At 34.6% G+C, this 17,334-nt stretch overlaps 1 protein-coding gene across 4 annotated transcripts; it reads right to left on the minus strand.

The window, feature by feature from the left end:
* Positions 1–1,673: 1,673 nt before the first annotated feature.
* Positions 1,674–7,319, minus strand: LOC114257202 (uncharacterized). 4 transcript variants are annotated; one of them, XR_014332165.1, is made up of 8 exons: positions 6,921–7,319; positions 6,565–6,626; positions 4,836–4,923; positions 3,721–3,863; positions 3,514–3,572; positions 3,044–3,083; positions 2,380–2,454; positions 1,674–2,167 (listed from the first exon to the last, which is right to left on the minus strand). XR_014332165.1 is itself a non-coding variant. In XM_082873652.1 (7 exons), exons 1-6 carry the CDS (start codon positions 7,302–7,304, stop codon positions 3,076–3,078), a joined length of 744 nt encoding a protein of 247 aa, XP_082729778.1. In that variant the 5' UTR covers positions 7,305–7,319; the 3' UTR covers positions 1,674–2,167; positions 3,044–3,075. The 4 variants fall into 4 exon arrangements, 3 of the variants coding, with proteins under 3 accessions (XP_082729778.1, XP_082729777.1, XP_082729776.1); XM_082873652.1 differs by lacking the exon at positions 2,380–2,454; XM_082873651.1 differs by having other exon boundaries at positions 1,674–2,454.
* Between the last annotated feature and the right edge of the window lie 10,015 nt (positions 7,320–17,334).

Consider the following 17,334-nt stretch of genomic DNA (forward strand, 5'->3'; position numbering starts at 1 on the left):
AAAGGAATGTCACCCGTATACACTATCTTTTCTTTCGGTTTGACATTCTACTTCTTTGTTTTAGTGGGATTCATTTACCTTTTAACTAATATCACTCCTTTGCCTTTTTACTTCAGTTATCTTTATTCATGCTTACTAATAGCATGTCAAGTGATCTATGAGTTGACAGAAGAAAAGATTGCATTAATTGAAAATTTTTGATGAAGTTAAGGACAAGAGATTCCTTTAAGTACAAGTTTATGGTAGTTGTACTATTTTCTTAATCAGAATGCTATGTTTATATACAAATTGGAATCTAGCCTCATAAAAGTGCTATTCCTGGTTAATGTCAAAGGTGGAACCAACAAATTTTTTTTTTTCCTTTTGGACTATAAATCTAACAACGTTTCCTAACATATATAACTATTACATTCGTCTTTTTCTGTTCACATTTCTTTCCTTACTTAAATGCTGCATTAGGGTACCATATTTAACTGCATTTTACTCGTGGAAAATCAAAGTCTGTTCCAATCTTATAAATCTAATTTGGATGTTAGACTGTCAAAGGTTTAAGTGGCAATACACATCACAAATTTTGAGCTCGTACAAATTGAACTATAAAATTTGTTCTGCCTTTGCAACTTGCTGAGTATAGCTTTTGAGAATCTGCAGCCAGGTTTGATGCATGTTAAGTAATTTTCCCGAAGACAAAAGTTATGAAGTGACATAGAGAATGAGACAGAAATTAGAGCTCCACCAGAAAAAAGAAAGAAAGAAGATTCCTGTGAAATTCTTAAATAGAGAAAACCATGAACCTATATAGGAGACTCTTCTAGCCATCAAAACTTTTGAGAAGAAGAGATTGTTAAAACCTGCACAACTTGTTTCCTTCATTGGTCCAACCCTTCAAGTTATGAGAAAGATGAGTCCCTTTATAATAACAGAAGCACCCATAAGATTCCACTCAGGTTAAGCAATCACTCCAAATAAAAGAGATGAATGGACAATGAAACCTACGCACACTACAGGAAATTCGTTTTTTAGCGGCGTTTTAAAAACGCCGCAAAAATCATAAAAAACGCCGTAATATCTTATAGCGACGTGTAAAATTTTCGCCGCTGATACGGCCGCCGCAATAGCTACCCAACGTTTAAAAAACGTCGCTAAAAACATTATACGGCGTTTCCTAAAACGCCGCAAAATCTTTGACGACCGTCTCACCTTCCGTCCCCAATTAACGTTTGACGTGGAATGACGTCATTTTGTGACGTTTTTTCGAAAAACGCCACTGTCTTTTATTTTTTTATGAATTAAATGTGTGACGTCACAATGACGTCATTTTGTGGCGTTTTTCGAAAAAACGCCACTTTTTCTTTTTTCTTTTTTTTTTTTTTTTTTTTGGGGGGGGGGGAAGGGGTTGGTGGGTTCCCTGCTGGTGGTGGAAACTGAATTCACAATTTGGGGATCTCATCTTTTATGTTTTCTCTATGCAACCAAACTCCTAGATTTAAAACCAATCCTCAATACATGCCATATACATGCACAATATAATCTCACCAGAATCATCATTTCAAGTGAAAATTTCACCTATTACAAACCTATTTCCATTCTCAGTTATATTTCTGTGTGAATCCAACACAGGCACATAGACAAACACATTGTTTTGTATGGCAAGTCAAAGAAACAAACATGGATAACAACAACTGCATGTCTGCATTTTAGAAAACTGCTTCATCAACACCCCACGTCCATGTTGAAGTCTGACACTTACATAAGCAAAGCCAATGCACATAGATTAAAACCATCAACTGCATCAAACCTATATAGTAGCCCCTACAAAATGTTTGATCAAAACAACGGGCCAATCTTGCAGGTGACTTCCACAGGAGTACTAATGTATCAAAGACAATAAGACATTAAAGTTTTAACAAGAGCAAGTCCCTGAAAATATGCATCTGATTTTGCACCAGGGGTTGCCAAGGTTGAATTAGAGCTCTCGGGTAGAGGAGAAACAAGGCAGCCTTCCTCACCCACTAAAGCTGCTGGTGGAGTTAAGGATCCTTGAGCCATTGAAGTATCTGATTTTGGTACAAATTCAGGGAAGGCGCATGCAAGTATCTTCTCTGGTGACTTAGCAAGTTCTTCTCTCAAGGGTTGGCCAGCATCTGATCTAATTATGTACATAAACCTGGATTTTGATGCCAATAATTTAAAACAATGAAAGAAAACAAAAACAGGATAAACTGATCAGTTGACCAAGTAAATTACTGATTAATTTTTCAATCAAAGCATCTAACCCATTTCCTATCATTATATAAACCAAAAAAGTCACGCTAGTGGGGGGAGTAATAAATGTCAAAATTGTTATAATCTCAATGTAATTTTTTCACATATTCTTACACATATTATGCTGGCTGGAAGTCTGCTCCTTTGTGCCCCCCTAAGGGTTTCTGTTGTTATGAGGCAGATCAATTTCTAGCATGGACAAAGATGCAACTGTTAAGATTCCTCAAACAAAACAGAAGAGGGGTAATTTGTCTTCTATACTACTATCTCACTGAAGTTAGGCCAAGGGGTAATTCATCAACTCTGGTACTTCTACAGCAAAATGATGTCAAACCCTGGGCATACTTGGGAGCATTATTCATCAATATATACAATAATCTACTCCCAATCAGAAAACAAGCCGGGGCTGCAATTAGAGGACAAAAATATATATTTTCCCCCTTTTTTGCGATATGGGTACTCAAGAATTCATGCGGGTGTGTTCATAAACTAAGACAAATTAGCAGAGAATACACTAAAATGAACACATAAATAGATAATTAATTGCAAAAATCTAAATAATCTCATACATTGTCACTCTGCGATCATGAGACCATCTATAGTATAAGCTATCTACTCCCAAACTGTCTTGCAAATCAATTACCACCCCCTCTCAAAAGTAATGAAAACAAACAAATCTACAAAATCTTAAATTAGAGAGTTAATTGATTTGAAAAACAAAGAAAGTAATGAAAAACAAACAAAACTACCAAAGAATTAATTGCTTTGAAAAATGTACCTGAGATGAAGAGCAAGAGAGATCGATCTGGTTCAACTATCTGTGAAAGCAGTATATCAATTATCGTACCTCAAATAGAATATTTTGTAATACAAAAAATTAAATTAATTATGATCTAAAAAGCAGAATATTACTGGATCAGATGTAATAAAACACCAAAAAAATGAAAAATGAAACTCTTTTAAGATATCATTCTCCATAATCTAGACTACATGATCTATATGTTTTGACAATTTGCCTCACTTATAAAAAATAAAAATTAAAAAAAAAAATTGGGGAAAAAAATAAAAATGTGTGGCATTAATTTTAATATCTCCTACATTGTATAGTAGAAGTCGATAAACTTGTAACAATTTTTTTTTTCTTTTCAAAGACTTACATAAAAACAGTCATGTAACACAAAATTGCTTCAAATATTTTTTTTCCTTATAAAAAAATCTCTCAAACTGTTTCGATTGTAGATTTCAGACCTGTATTTGTTGGCAACTTCCCTGGTGGAGATGATTTCCGAGAGTTAGCATTCTTGATCCTTAAAATTGCAAAGGAAAATCAAAGAAAACCCATTTCAATGTGCATATATATACATGTAATTAAATCCAAAAAAAAAAAAAAAAGAGTTAGAAACTTTCTGATAATAAAAAATCAGAGAATTAAAAAAAGTTTGAAGCTTTCTTTACCTCAAAGACTCTTGTTTGCACCTGAGGCTAGTCCTCAGGTAACCTCTGGTACTGCGAGGACTGAGGCTCACACCTGATATCACCTTCTTCCCACCTGACACTGTGTATTGAAGCTCTTGCAATCTTTCCATACACTTATCCACCTTCAAAAATACAACATTCCCAAAAATGTTAAAACACCCTTCAATTCTCTATACCATACAATAATGTTTGTGTGTTCATGAGATTGTTTAAAATGGTGAATGATAATTTTAAAATGGTGAATGATAATTTTATTTATAATTTTATTTTTTTTATCTGTTTTTTTAGCGAATCAAACATGAAAATGGACTTACGGAATTGTCATTTCATTGCAAACCAAACTATGTTTGGTTGAGAAATTTGGAAAGTGATTTAGAAAGTAAAAGAAAAAAAAAAGGTGTGAAACTAGTAAAAATGTATATATATTTTGGAAAATGTTTGGTACCTCGAAAATAGTTGGCTCGAATTGGCTTGAAACTCAAAACGACGTCGTTTTGGATTCTCTTACCGGTAAGATATATGAAAATTCTCTTACCGGTAAGATAATTTTCATTAAATATTCCTCTCGTAAAACGAAACTACCATTCCAAAACGACGTCGTTTTAATTTCGAGCCAAATACGAGCTCAAAATTTCGAGCTACGTAGCATAATCGATATATTTTATTCATATTTTATCTATTTTTTTCTTTTCACCTTCCAAATCATTTCATAAATCTTTCAATAAGAAAACCCATATGCACTAATTTTTTTTATTTTTTTATTTTAAAAAAAAAAAACCAAAAATATTAAAGATCCTTCATTTCTTACAGAGAATCTGTGCGTTCACGAGGGATGGTGAGAGAAAGAGGTTCTAAAAATCCAATAAAACCCATTTACAAAAAGAGGCATGAGAAAATCCCCAAAATGTTTGTTTGTGTGTGTTTGATGAGAGATGGTGAGACAAACAGAGAGCTTCTAAAATTTCAGTTAAATCACAGAGAAAGGAATAAGAAAACCCATCAACAATACTAATCTAAAACCAACCCAAATCAACCATGGAATAACAAATAAGACAAAGAAATAGTTCTAGAGAGAGAGATGGGGAGGAGGGTACCTTGTCAACCGTGTCTCTGAGAAGAGTGGGGTTGAGAGGAGCCACCATTTTCCTCTGCTTTGGTGGGGTTTTTGCTACCATTTTTATCCTTCACACAGATTCAAAATCAAATCAACCCAAAAAAGTGGGTTTTGGGGAAATGAAATTTGCCCACTCTCCTCTCTCTCTCTCTGGAACTCTTTCAAGTCCAGTGAGAGTCCAAAAGCCAACTTATGACACTTGGTTTACAATTCATTACGAACAACCTAAGTTGAAAACTTCATAAAAGTTCACTTAATCCACCAGTAGTTAATGCCAAATCAACATTGAAGGTTTACCACTTACTAAAACTTAGAAGAACAAAAATAATAGGTGCATCACATATCAATTTCTCTAGGTTGGACGTTTTATCAGTTACAAGATTTACAGTTTTGCATGTTGGAAATTTCCGTAAACAAATCATAGACTAGGTGTCTAGGTTAGTGTATTCAAAGTGTCCAAGTGACTGAAAATGTTATGAGGCAATGAAATGCGTGCTTTGATCCAATCTCAGGCAAAATTGTACGAGTATATTGCATTAGTCTAGGATGCATTAGTTCAAAATTAAGATGCATTTTGCCATCAAGTTTTTTGCATGTTATGTCCAAGTCCAGTGAGAGTCCAAAAGCCAACTTATGACACTTGGTTTTTGAGAGCTAGGAATCTCTTAGAGTTAAAACACCTAAAGTTGAAGATCTCATACCAATTTTTTTTTTCCATGTTTGTAGTTAGGAGCTAAAAATGGAACCTAAAACATTAATTATAAAAAATGCCATATTTTGGGGAAATCACTATTTTTAGCCAATTCAAATAGGGGGGTATTTTGTTTTTGATACATAGAGTTAACTTGCTATATAAAATATAATTTTTTAATATTTTCATTGAATTCAAATAGGGGGGTATTTTGTTATTTACATGTAATAGCTTAATTAAATGGGAAGGCAAATGATGTGAAGTGTAAGCATTGTCTACATATAAACAAAGAAAAATCTTATGTTGATGACCTCGATTTTTAAAACACCTACACATCATATGAACTTAGATCATTCTTATTGCATTGGTGCATACTTCATACCAGTAAGAAAAAATGTAAAACCTCTATATTTCCAACTGAATTAAATTGAAGGGCACAATTCCCGACCATTTGAACTAAAGAACATATATATAAACACACATATGCACATGCCTAATTCAATAATAATGCCAATCTATGACAGTCTGTTGTTAAATGAACCAGCATATTATATCTTCCATATACTTTTAAACTTGTTAACACTTTGAAAACTTCAAATTACTTTTTTCCAGCACAAGTGTCATCTCAAAGCTCTTCAAGGAAAGAAACTAGAAGCAATATTATGATGAGGATGATAGTATGTCATATTCTAATGGTCATCATTTACTTTTTTCTGTTGTCGTCCATCAATATTAGAATAACATTACTCAATGCATTGATCTAAAAACTGATTTGTCCACTCATTCTTAGAATTCTTATGTAAATTAACTCTTCTATACATTTATGGATCAGTTTAAGAGATAATTGGTAAAAATCAAAAGGACCTCAATTCTAATGCATGCTTTATTATGTGTCAACAATGCAAGATTACAGGTAGTTCATGCACGCGCAGGTTTTTGTATGTTAATCTGCATTACTAATCTTTCTAAGGAAGCAAGGTATAATTGTTCAGAACTAAGTGCAATACATAGAACTTACCCACAGCGCTCAGTGTAGCTTTTAGATATGATTGTTGACTGAGCACCACTATCAACGAACGCCTGAAAGGAAGTGAAGCAAAAAGTCTACAATCAATCAAAGCAACAGGGAAGAAGATTTTAAAATACAAAGTAACAAGCTACACTACTCAACATCACCGACTCAAACTTCTAAACTTGAAATATAAAATGAATGATGCTATAGTAAATGAGTTTCTCGCTACATTTTATTTATTTATTAATTTTTACCACTACACAAAATCGAGTTCCTGAAAAACCAGGAGTGAGAGGATGAAGAACAGAATGGATTTGAAGAAGAACATAATGGATTTGATGAAGAACATAATGAATTTTTACCAGATCGATTTTGGATTTTGGATCTGCGATTTGATGAAGAACAGATCGATTTGATGAAGAACAGAATGGATCGATTTGATGAAGAACAGATCGAGTTTGAGTTCGATGAAGAACAGCTAGAGCAAAGCCCTCGAGCGACAGAGATCGATGAAGAATAGCTAGAGAGTTCGATTGCGAGCGACAGAGATCGAAGAAGCGCAAACCATTGAGGGTTTTGGATCTGCAATCGAGCAAATCGAGGGTTGAGAATGAGAAATTGAGCGAGCGAGCGAGAGAGAGTGAGAGCTTCAAATCGAGGGTTTTGGAAGAGAGGGAAACTGAGTTGTGGTAGACTGAGAAAGAGAGACTGAGTTCAAAGAGACAGAGTTTTGACGGTGAATACATTGACCCAATACGGTGCCGTTTCACTGAGGTCAGACACAACGTTTTTTGAAAACGTTGTGTTTCATGAATTTATAGTGGCGTTTTCCTAAACGCCACAAAAAAAACGTTGCTATACACCATTTTTCCTGTAGTGGCAGTTCATTGATTTTAGTTTGTTGTATGGGATTCACACGTATCAGCTAAAATTTTCTTCTTCAGATAATATCTGATGTGCAAAGTCTGGTCTAAATATGTTACCCATAAAAAAGAATGTGGTTTTAAGAGGATAATACTGCAGACTTTAACGCTGACTTGAAGAGAAAAGCTGCCAACCCTCAAATTGAAAAACGACTTCAGTTGAAATTTTGTAACACTTGTAAGCCGAACTGGCCCAACCTTTAGGCAATCAAGGCCCTCACCAAATGCCCCAAACTTTTAAGTTATTTGTCTAAATGCTCAACAACAACAACAAAAAAAAAAAAAAAAGGAAATATATTTCCTATCAAAAGACCTAAATTATTATTTTTTTGAATAGAAAACTCTCTTTGTCCAAAGTCCCTAATAGTAAAGGCTATGAATTAATTTAAATGTTAAAAGAGGCCTCTCATTGAGATTTTGTTGAAAGCCTCATTAGGGGTTGGGCTGCCTCCCATTCTTAAGAGACCCTTAATCCTTGTTATCTGATTGTAAGTGTTTAGTGAATACTTTAAAGTGGAGAAGCTTCATCTTTTTGAATTGGATTTGATAATATACAAGCAAATTTTTAGGAAGGTATATGAGACAATCTGTTGGTTGGACTTTTGGGTGTTTATAAACACTGAGTTAGAATAATATAGCCACCCTACCTTTGTTACCTTTTTCCGTTGCTAGTGTATAATGAATTTTTGTCTAAGAATCATAAACACGTTTAAGGTGTTATGTCTGTATCGGACACTAACACTCATTAGACACTGCCTAATATGTGTTGGTAATGTGTCTAAACATGTGGTTATTATATTTTTAGAATTGGACATGCTTCAGACATTGGGGGACACGCATATCAATTGTTTAGATACACATGAAACATGTTGCAATTTCAAAGAATTTAACTTTGGATATGTGGGTGAGCGTGGGTAGAGGTAGTCGGTCGTTGACCTCTGGAAAGATGGCGGGAACTTCAATGGCCTGAGATCACCGGGGGTGAGAAGTGAAGGCTAAGGCAAGCTTGGAGAGGGAGAGGTTGGCAGTGATGGACCTTGAACACTCATGTATAAGTTTAGTGTGTGTATGTAGGAGTAAAAGTGTAAGCCTGAGTGTGAGTGTAAGACTTGTTTGTCTTTGCCTACTGCATATATGATATTTTATATAGGTTCCCGGACCATTGGAGCCCAAGAAACCTATTAGACATATGGTTTGTTCTTCCCAACTCTATCAGAAGTTGATATAAGCCCTACTGTTGTCTATGGTTTGATAGCAGTTTGGAAGCAACATATCATACGTACATCAGGCGGTAAGCATAAGGTCCCCATCATTTCTTTTGCAAGCCTGATCAAGATGGAGTTAACTTTGCAAGAAGACAACCATCTTGACGATTCCCTAACTTTAGCCTCCAGACTAAGATTCTCTGATGATCCCATGCCTGAGTCCTACTCCTGACCCAGGCAACAAAGTAGGTGAATGGGCCAAGGGCCTGTCCAACGTGTTCAAGTAGGCCGGGGCCTGACTACCTTGTTGTTAGACTTAGAGCAAGTGAGGTATGAATGACCATGGGCCTAGGAGGCCATGGTGCTGCCTGTTGCAGAGCTCTTCATACTTGGCCTTGTGTGCATGCTCTCGCTTAGGCTAAGCATGTGGTTTTAGTTTTGCATGGTGCCTTGACGGTCTGCCATGCAGAAGGAGTATTGGTGACATCGCGCTGTAGGGCTCACTATTTATTAGGTGTGCGATATGTTCGCGTGATGCCTTGTCAGTTTGCCACGCGGGCAAGGCTTTAATGATGTGGCACCTGTAGGGCTTGCCACGTATTAGGTATGATACAAGTACCTACAGGATCCAATAAATATGTTAGCCAAAAGAGGAATGTGGATTTAAGAGAATAATCTAGCAGTCAACACTTTCTTGATGAGAAAAACTGGCAACCCTCAAAGTGAACAATGACTTCACTGGAAATTTTGTAACACTTTTAAGTAGAGCCGGCCCAACCATTAGGCAATTAAGGCCCTCACTTAAGGCCCAAACTTTTAAGTTGTCTAAAAATAAAAATAAAAACCTGGTCGTCCAAAACCTAATAAAATTTGTTGTTCAAAAGGCACCATAAAAGGAAACCCTTCCTTGTCCATAGGCATAAAACAAAATGTTTATTGTTCAAGAACCTTGAATAGTAAATGCTAATAAAAATCCTCCTTGTCCAAAGCCGTTGCTTAAAAGAACACATTCACAGTCCCAATAAAAAAATATATCTCTTATCCAAATATCCAAATTATTATTATTTTGAATAAAAAATTCTCCTTGTCCAAAAATCCCTAATGAAGGCTATGAATAATCCAAATTTTAAGAAAAAAATCATATTTTACACTAAAAATTTGTGATGTAAAAAAACAGAATATATGATCTAAAATGTGAAAAATGGCCTCTCATTGAGATTTCACCTAATGCCTCAACAAGGGTTGGACTGCCTCGGACTCTAAGAGACCCCCAAACCATTTTGTCTGATTGTGTGTATTTAGTGAATACTTCAACTGGAGAAGCTTTGTCTTTTTTATTAAGATTTTATACTATACAAACAAATTTTTTAGGAAGGTACATCTATGAGACAATCTGTTGGTTGGGCTTTTGGGTGTTTATTCACCCTGAGTTAGAATGTTTTAGCTTCCATGCCTTCGTTACTTTTATCCTTACCTGAATCCGTTGTTTGAGGTCTAGTCAATTTTTGTCTATGAATCATGAACACTTCTAAAAAGGTGTGTGCGTGTCCGACATTGACACTCATCGGACACTCCCCAATACGTGTTGGAAACATGTCTAAAAATATATTGTATTACTTTTTATTTTTTTAGAATGGGACATGTTTTTGATGTTGGGGAACACACATATCAATTGTTTAGATACACATGAAATATGTCGCAATTTCAAAAGAAACAAACTTTGTATCCAATGATAAAATAAAAATATTGTGAATTTTTACCTATTAATCCCTCCTCCTTTAGACTTTTTAATTTTAGAAATTTTAAAGCCCAAAACTTTCAATTTATGTATAAATATAGTTTTCTAAATCAGAAATGGAGACTTTTATTCACGTTTCTTTTTTAGTATGTAATGTAGGAAATGATTTTTTACTATTTTGATATAATAAAATATACATGTAGTTTTAATATGAAAGTAACAAAATAGTTATTATTGTCACTTATTCATAAAAATTTGCCATGTTGATGTGTCTGTATATGTCATATTTGTGCCCCAAACCCATTTGGTCGTATCCTTCGACAATTTTTTTCTTTCCGTTTAATGGCTGGCATGTATGTGGTGGTGATATTGGTTTCAGTTCAAGTTTTATTGCTGAAGCTTGGTTCTTTCGTGTAGACTCGGGGAGAGTGCTTTGGGAGGATAACCATTGAAGCTATGGCTTTTCAACAGCCTATATTGGTGAGCCCTTTACCAATTTTCTCATCATGTATGCTTATTAAATAGACCAATATGATTGGTATATTAATATACCCTGAAAAAAAAAAAAAAATTTCCCAACACTGTTGGTTTGGGATTTGAATTGCTTTTTAGCCAGGTGACAAATTTCCAGAGTCTTTTAGCACCAGAGACTTATTTGAATTGCTGTTAATCCCTAGGTCAAAGATTTTTATGTTACCTCTTGTTAAGAAATACAAGTCTTGAGCTGTAGATGTTGCCCCTTGTTAAGAAATACTCTAGTCTTTGAAGCTTTTACCCCATGTTGATTTTTGTTTGATCTTTCAACGTCAAGATCAAAGTTTGCTAGCCTGTTATTTTGAAGTCATTTTTACTTATTAAAAAAATAGAAAAAAAAACTTTTGAAGTGGCTGTGCTAACACAAAGGAAGGAATTAAGGAGAGAACGCAGATGATCAAGATGAACATAGTGCCACCCAGTATTGTGCTCACACATTTTGCATAGATCCAAATGGCATAATTAGGCAGTCAATGGTTTGTAAATTAACATGTTCAAGACCAGCATAAGATCCACTAAAAACATATATAAAATTAGTGCTAAACTATTTGCACATCTTTCAATTTCCACTTCCCACAAAATTAAGAAATGAGATCAATATGTTGTCCCCTGTCTGCAAGGTGCAGGTGTGGTGGGATGAAATTCTGGACATTTTGCACATTTTGATATTAAACATCTCTTGTTGGTATTGGCTCCTTTGCACCCAGCAACCAAATGACTTTATTAGTTCACTATTGTTTTTTGTTTTTCATATTAAAATACTTGGCTATGATGTCAAAATCACTATCAATGAGTCTGCCATATGATTTTCCAGATTATTCCCTTCCATTCTAATTGTTGTGATTGTACACTGAAACAGTTTTAGCCTTTTAAAGGGGCGAAATACATGTGTTGGTCTGTGTGTGTGCACATGCACACTTGTTTCTTCAACTCAACATTTTCATTTTTCAAATGGCATAAATACTAATTTGGTAAATATTGTTTTATATCAGGGTACAACAGCTGGTGGCACAATGGAAATCGTGGTTAATGGAACAACTGGATGGTTACATCAAGCCGGGAAAGAAGGGGTAACACCTGAAAATATTGTCAAAATGGCCACACATGTTGAGAGGAGACTTACCATGGGAAAGAAAGGGTACGAGAGGGTTAAAGAACGGTTTATGGAACACCACATGTCACAGAGAATCGCTTTGGTCCTAAAGGAGGTTCTGCGAAAGTCAAACAGTCGCACTTAATCTTAGAGTTTCCAAAGCTCATATTTCATGATCTTGAAATTTTTTCTGTTTAAGGAGGATTGTCCTTGCAAGAACATCCTCAGCTGGATAGCCAATCTCACTCCTTTGTATCATATATAACAGGCAACTCTTGTTTACTGAAAAAATGAGTCATTTTCAATGATCTTATGATTTTCGGATTTTCAATTTCTGGCAGACTGATCATCTTTTTTCACTGGGAATTTACCTTGCTTTTGGTCTACTTCCTTATGGGAGCTTCTATTTACATATTCCCCTTACCCTCTTTGCACATACTTCATAAAATTTATTTTTATTATAAATTTTTTTTTCAAGTGAAATTACTATTATGGACATCAAATAAACACATTCGGAATTTGATTGTCGAAAAAATGATCAAAATTCGGAAGTTTACTTCCGAACCGATTATTTATTTTCGGAAAGCTACTTCCGAACCAATTATTTATTAAAAAAGATGTGTATAGAGTGTAATGGGTATGTGTAAATAGAAGCTCCCCTTCCTTATTTAGACGTTGTAATAGATTTTTTGGGTCAATTACGCCAACGCCCTTTTAGATTTGGAGAAACTATATCTCAGCCCTCTCGTTTACCTTGCTTTTGGTCTACTTCCTTATAAGTTTGATATAATTACACTAACTCTCTTGCAGTTTTAATTTGCATAACTTTTAACGCATTTTTCATTATTAATTTATTAGTCGTATGGATAAAATAACATTGTCATCTTTTTTTACTCTGAAATATATATTTTATCCTTATTTATAATTGTGTCTACATAAAATCTACATAAGTTTTGGTCACTTTAACTTTACTAAAAAAGAGGTCGATATAATTATGTTAAATTTGGACGGCAGCTAAATGTCTCTACCTTTTTACTTTGGACCCTTCGTCTTTTTATATTTTATTTTATTACAATTTTGTCCTAACTTGATGTAAGAACCTGAATATAAAAATTAAGTAAATAATTAAATAATAATATTACAATCTCAAATATTTTGGTGGTGAATCCTAAAGTGTAAATTAATTATTATTGAATGATCTTTCAATTAACTTTAAAACCTGAAATAAATTTATGGTGAAAGTCTTTAATTTAAAGGCAAGATTCATTATTTTTAAAAAAAATAAAATAAAATTAAGTGTCAAATTAGTAAGCATATTTTGATCTAATAATATTTGTATTTTATTTAAATTAATGGGGAGAGAAAATAAATTAAAACAAAAGATAATATTTTAGGGCCTTTTTGTGTAGATACATATGTAACCCTAGGTTGCCTAATAGTATTCATAGCAGCAACAGGAGCCACCGAGAGAGAGAGAGAGAGAGAGAGAGAGAGAGAGAGAGAGAGAGAGAGGTTGAGAGAAAAGAAGAAGAAAAAAGAAGGGTTGCAAACAAGGAAGAATTTTTTGGTGTGTGGTAGGTTTTTATCTTTCTTCTTCCTTTTGGTTTTGTTCTTTATCCTTATTCTATTATTATTTAGTTCATTGATGGAAATGTTGTAGGTTTATGTATTTTGTATATAGATATCATGTTAAGAAACTTGAGGAATTAAATTTATGTATAAAGAATGGGAGAAATTCTTTTAGTTTAAAAATTCTGTATAGAACCACAAATTTTAAAAATCAAGAAACCATATCAAACGAATGAATTTTGAACTGAAATTTTTACAGTAGATTAATCACATATTGAATTGCATATCTGAATTTTTTTCATAATTTTTGGGAGTCAAAATCCATATAAAATGATGCGTTCAAATCTGTCCAGAAAACTGGTTTAAAACAGTAAGTTCGGGAGTGATGTTCTCTTTGGGTATAAATCCGAAAATTATCAAATTAGCGTCATTAGACCAGTTACGAGTCTAGTTTCTTAAATTTTTGGCCTTGCATCAATTGCTCATGTATACTAAGAGAACCATTAATTTCTTTAAAGTGTTGCAGAAAATAACCTGTTTAGGTATAATTAATTGTAGATAATTATTTTGATCAGCAAATCAGGTAAAACCAATTGGGTTTGAAACTTAGGATATATTAGTTGATATCTGGAGGGTTTTGGAATTTTTCGAATAGCGTGGAGTGGGTTTTGTAATTTTCAAAGTTAGTGAATAGATTGGGAAAGCTTGTTTAAAATTCTGTTTTATCTTAAAGTTACTTTTAATTAAGTTTCGATCTGAACCCATGTCTTGGGTAATTTTAGACCTTGAAGAACATGAGCTTAGGTAATATTTAAGAGTAACAGTGAGTTGGGTTGAGCCGTGTTAGTGCGCTTTAGTTTGGGGTTACTTAGTTCTTATTCTTTAGTATTTTTAAATTTGTAGTGACGTGTAGTTTTCATACTTGGTTCAGGACACTAGTTAGACTTTTACACTCTATTCAAGGATTACATTATTCCGTTTTTAGGTGAGTAGTTTCATGCTACATATTTTTATAAATGTTCCCCTGTCCTGAACTGTTAGAAAATTAAATTGTTGTTTCAGGACTAAACTGTTTTGATAAATTATTATATTATCAATAGAATCAAATTATTTCTGAAACATGTGTGAACTTGGCATACTGCAAACTATTTGTTTTGGTCTCATGTGTTATAATGATGAACTACCATGTTTTGCGAAACTGATGTGTATTGATTATTGGGACCACATGTGTATTTAGTCTAGGGAAATTATTCCACTGTGTACGGTGACTCTGGCCACTAGGGAACAGATCCGAGTTGGGCCGTGATGATTCTAGTGCTCAACGATTGTAAGGAAAAGACCTAAGTTAAACTAGGTGACCTTCAATCGGATCGTCTTAGAGAAAAGGCCCAGGTTGCCACCCTGAGAATGACTCTTAGTTCGATATTGGATCCAACGGGGCTTATTGCCTTGAGAACTGTGTGGCATGTTACTTGTTATTTCTTGGTACCCTGAAAATTATTGGTGTTTATGTTGTAATCTATTTTAAGTGAAAAATGTCATTTATCATGTTCTTGAGAGACGTGAGTATTTTAACTGTTAAACTGCGGAACCTTCTTTTTTAAACAGATTGTCTTTACCAAACTGTATAGCAATCTAGTTTCTATGATATATATATTATTTTGGAATTGAACCTCGTTTTCAAAACTATATTTACTATCCATGTTGCTACTCACTGAGCTATCAGCTGACTTAGTTGTTTATCACTTCCAAGTGTTAGAAGGACTTAGAGTGGACTTATGGCGTAGCGGGGACTCAATTGCATGGACCTCTAGGACATTCATTTATTTTGTTTTAGCTTGTTATGTCGGGTTTTTTTGCATATATTGTGGTTGGATTTTTATTTAGAATTATTTTATTTTGTGGGTGATTTGTGTTCTATTTAGTATATATTTTTGGAAGTTGGTTATGGTTGGTTTTACCATTTATACTTGTGACTTGTCATTGGATTGGGTTTTGATTTATTTATTTATGGGCTATCATCACATTTATTCTTTGTGATTTTGGGTTCATGTTTAGGCTTACGTGTGCCTTGGGCTGAGTCCCTGTGGGCCACGGCCGATCATGCCCGGATTTGAGCCCATTACACTTCCAATGTTGTTACATTCCTTAAAACATAGTTCTCATCTATCTGATACTCCGAGGAAATAGACGATTGCTCTGTTGCTGCTATTGCTACCGCTATCTGAGCAGATTGTCGCAGAGAAAGGGTCGCTGGATTGGGAGGGGGACTGCTGGAGAAGTTGAAGATAGAAGGTGTAGGAGTGGGGTTCAAAGAGTATATTTGAGATTATGGTAAGGGTCCAAAGAAAAATAAAGAGCAAAGCAATTTGGGTGATGGGGGACCAAAGAAGTGGAGGGTTCAAAGTAGAAATGTGGGCATTTAGTAGCCCTCTAAATTTGTGAGGCTTCTTATATTTTTTCTAAATCTCAAAAATAATTGATGTAATTTGCTTTATTATATAAATCATTTTTTTGATGATTAATGGGATTTGCATCCACAATAATTTGTGTATTACTATTAGAACCAAGACACTAGTGTTCTTCTTAAAAAAAGAACACCACGACAACACTTAACTTTTATTACAAAGTGACAATTAACATTGTCAAGCGTCTTTTAAAAATATACAACATAAATTTCTTCAATTTTTATACATGTATATGCATATAGGTGGTTACTGATTATTGAGATGGTTGATAATGTTAGGGAAAGTGTTAGAAATTTTACAATTTAGATTTCTAAATTCACTCATAATGACGTGATAAGGAAATTGGGTCCTATGTGATTGAGTATGTGACAAATAAAAAATTGGATATTAATATACATCATTGTGAGTTAAATTGTAAAAATATTTTTGGGGATCTTAAATATTTTTTAAATTGTAGGTGGTGAAAGGTGAATATCATCCTTCATTTCTTTCAAATGTTTTATATATACATGTATATATGTATTTTATTTAGTCTAATAACTAGCAGGTTTAGCAAAGAGAGTTGAGAAAGAAGGTAGTCATAGGTACAATAGAGAGAATGAGTTAACAAAAACGTAGTGGTTTAACCTCACAGCCAAAGTTGTTGTATAGCGATCCCGGTTATCCCTTTACTGTTCTGTTGTATTCCGGACTCGGTTCCGTGAAGTTGGTAGTGGTATCTATCTTGTTGTCGTCCTTTAATTCCGCTTGATTGAGTTTTAGGATGTTTTGAGGAGGGTTGTTACAGGTTGGCTAGGACTTGGTTTCATTTCCTTGTTGTTCAGTTTTTAGGCGGTCCGCTCGAGCTGGTCTTCTTGCGCTCGAGCGGGGATTGCATACCTTCAGTATTTCGTGTTCCTGCAAAACTTCTGCAGATGTGATTTTTACGCTCGAGCGGGTTTCTTTACGCTCGAGCGGTGGCGCTCGAGCGGGTATGTTGGCGCTCGAGCGGTGGCGCTCGAGCGATTCTGGATATAGGTTCTGGGAAGGGGAAATCTACGCTCGAGCGGACTAGTTTTCGCGCTCGAGCGGAAGTGCTTTATTCTTGTGTCTTGGCGCTCGAGCGAGCCTTTTTGCGCTCGAGCGGACCTAGTTTTTGTTCTCGACGCTCGAGCGTTGTGTTCTCCGCTCGAGCGGGTCATGCGTATATGAGTTATCCGCTGGGTCATTTTAAATCACTTTTTCACTTTTCTTCTCTCTCTTACTT

Source organism: Camellia sinensis, chromosome 6 (genome assembly GCF_055761805.1).
Source record: "Camellia sinensis isolate YWXY chromosome 6, ASM5576180v1, whole genome shotgun sequence".
Lineage (NCBI taxonomy): Eukaryota > Viridiplantae > Streptophyta > Magnoliopsida > Ericales > Theaceae > Camellia > Camellia sinensis.

Excerpts from the sequence above, each read along its gene's own strand:
- LOC114257202 (XM_082873652.1), bottom strand. The coding sequence starts at position 7,304 with ATGTATTCACCGTCAAAACTCTGTCTCTTTGAACTCAGTCTCTCTTTC. Across the intron at positions 3,864-4,835 it reads TCAGAGACACGGTTGACAAG|GTGGATAAGTGTATGGAAAG; the intron begins GTACCCTCCTCC and ends GTATTTTTGAAG. Across the intron at positions 3,573-3,720 it reads TGCAAACAAGAGTCTTTGAG|GATCAAGAATGCTAACTCTC; the intron begins GTAAAGAAAGCT and ends TGCAATTTTAAG.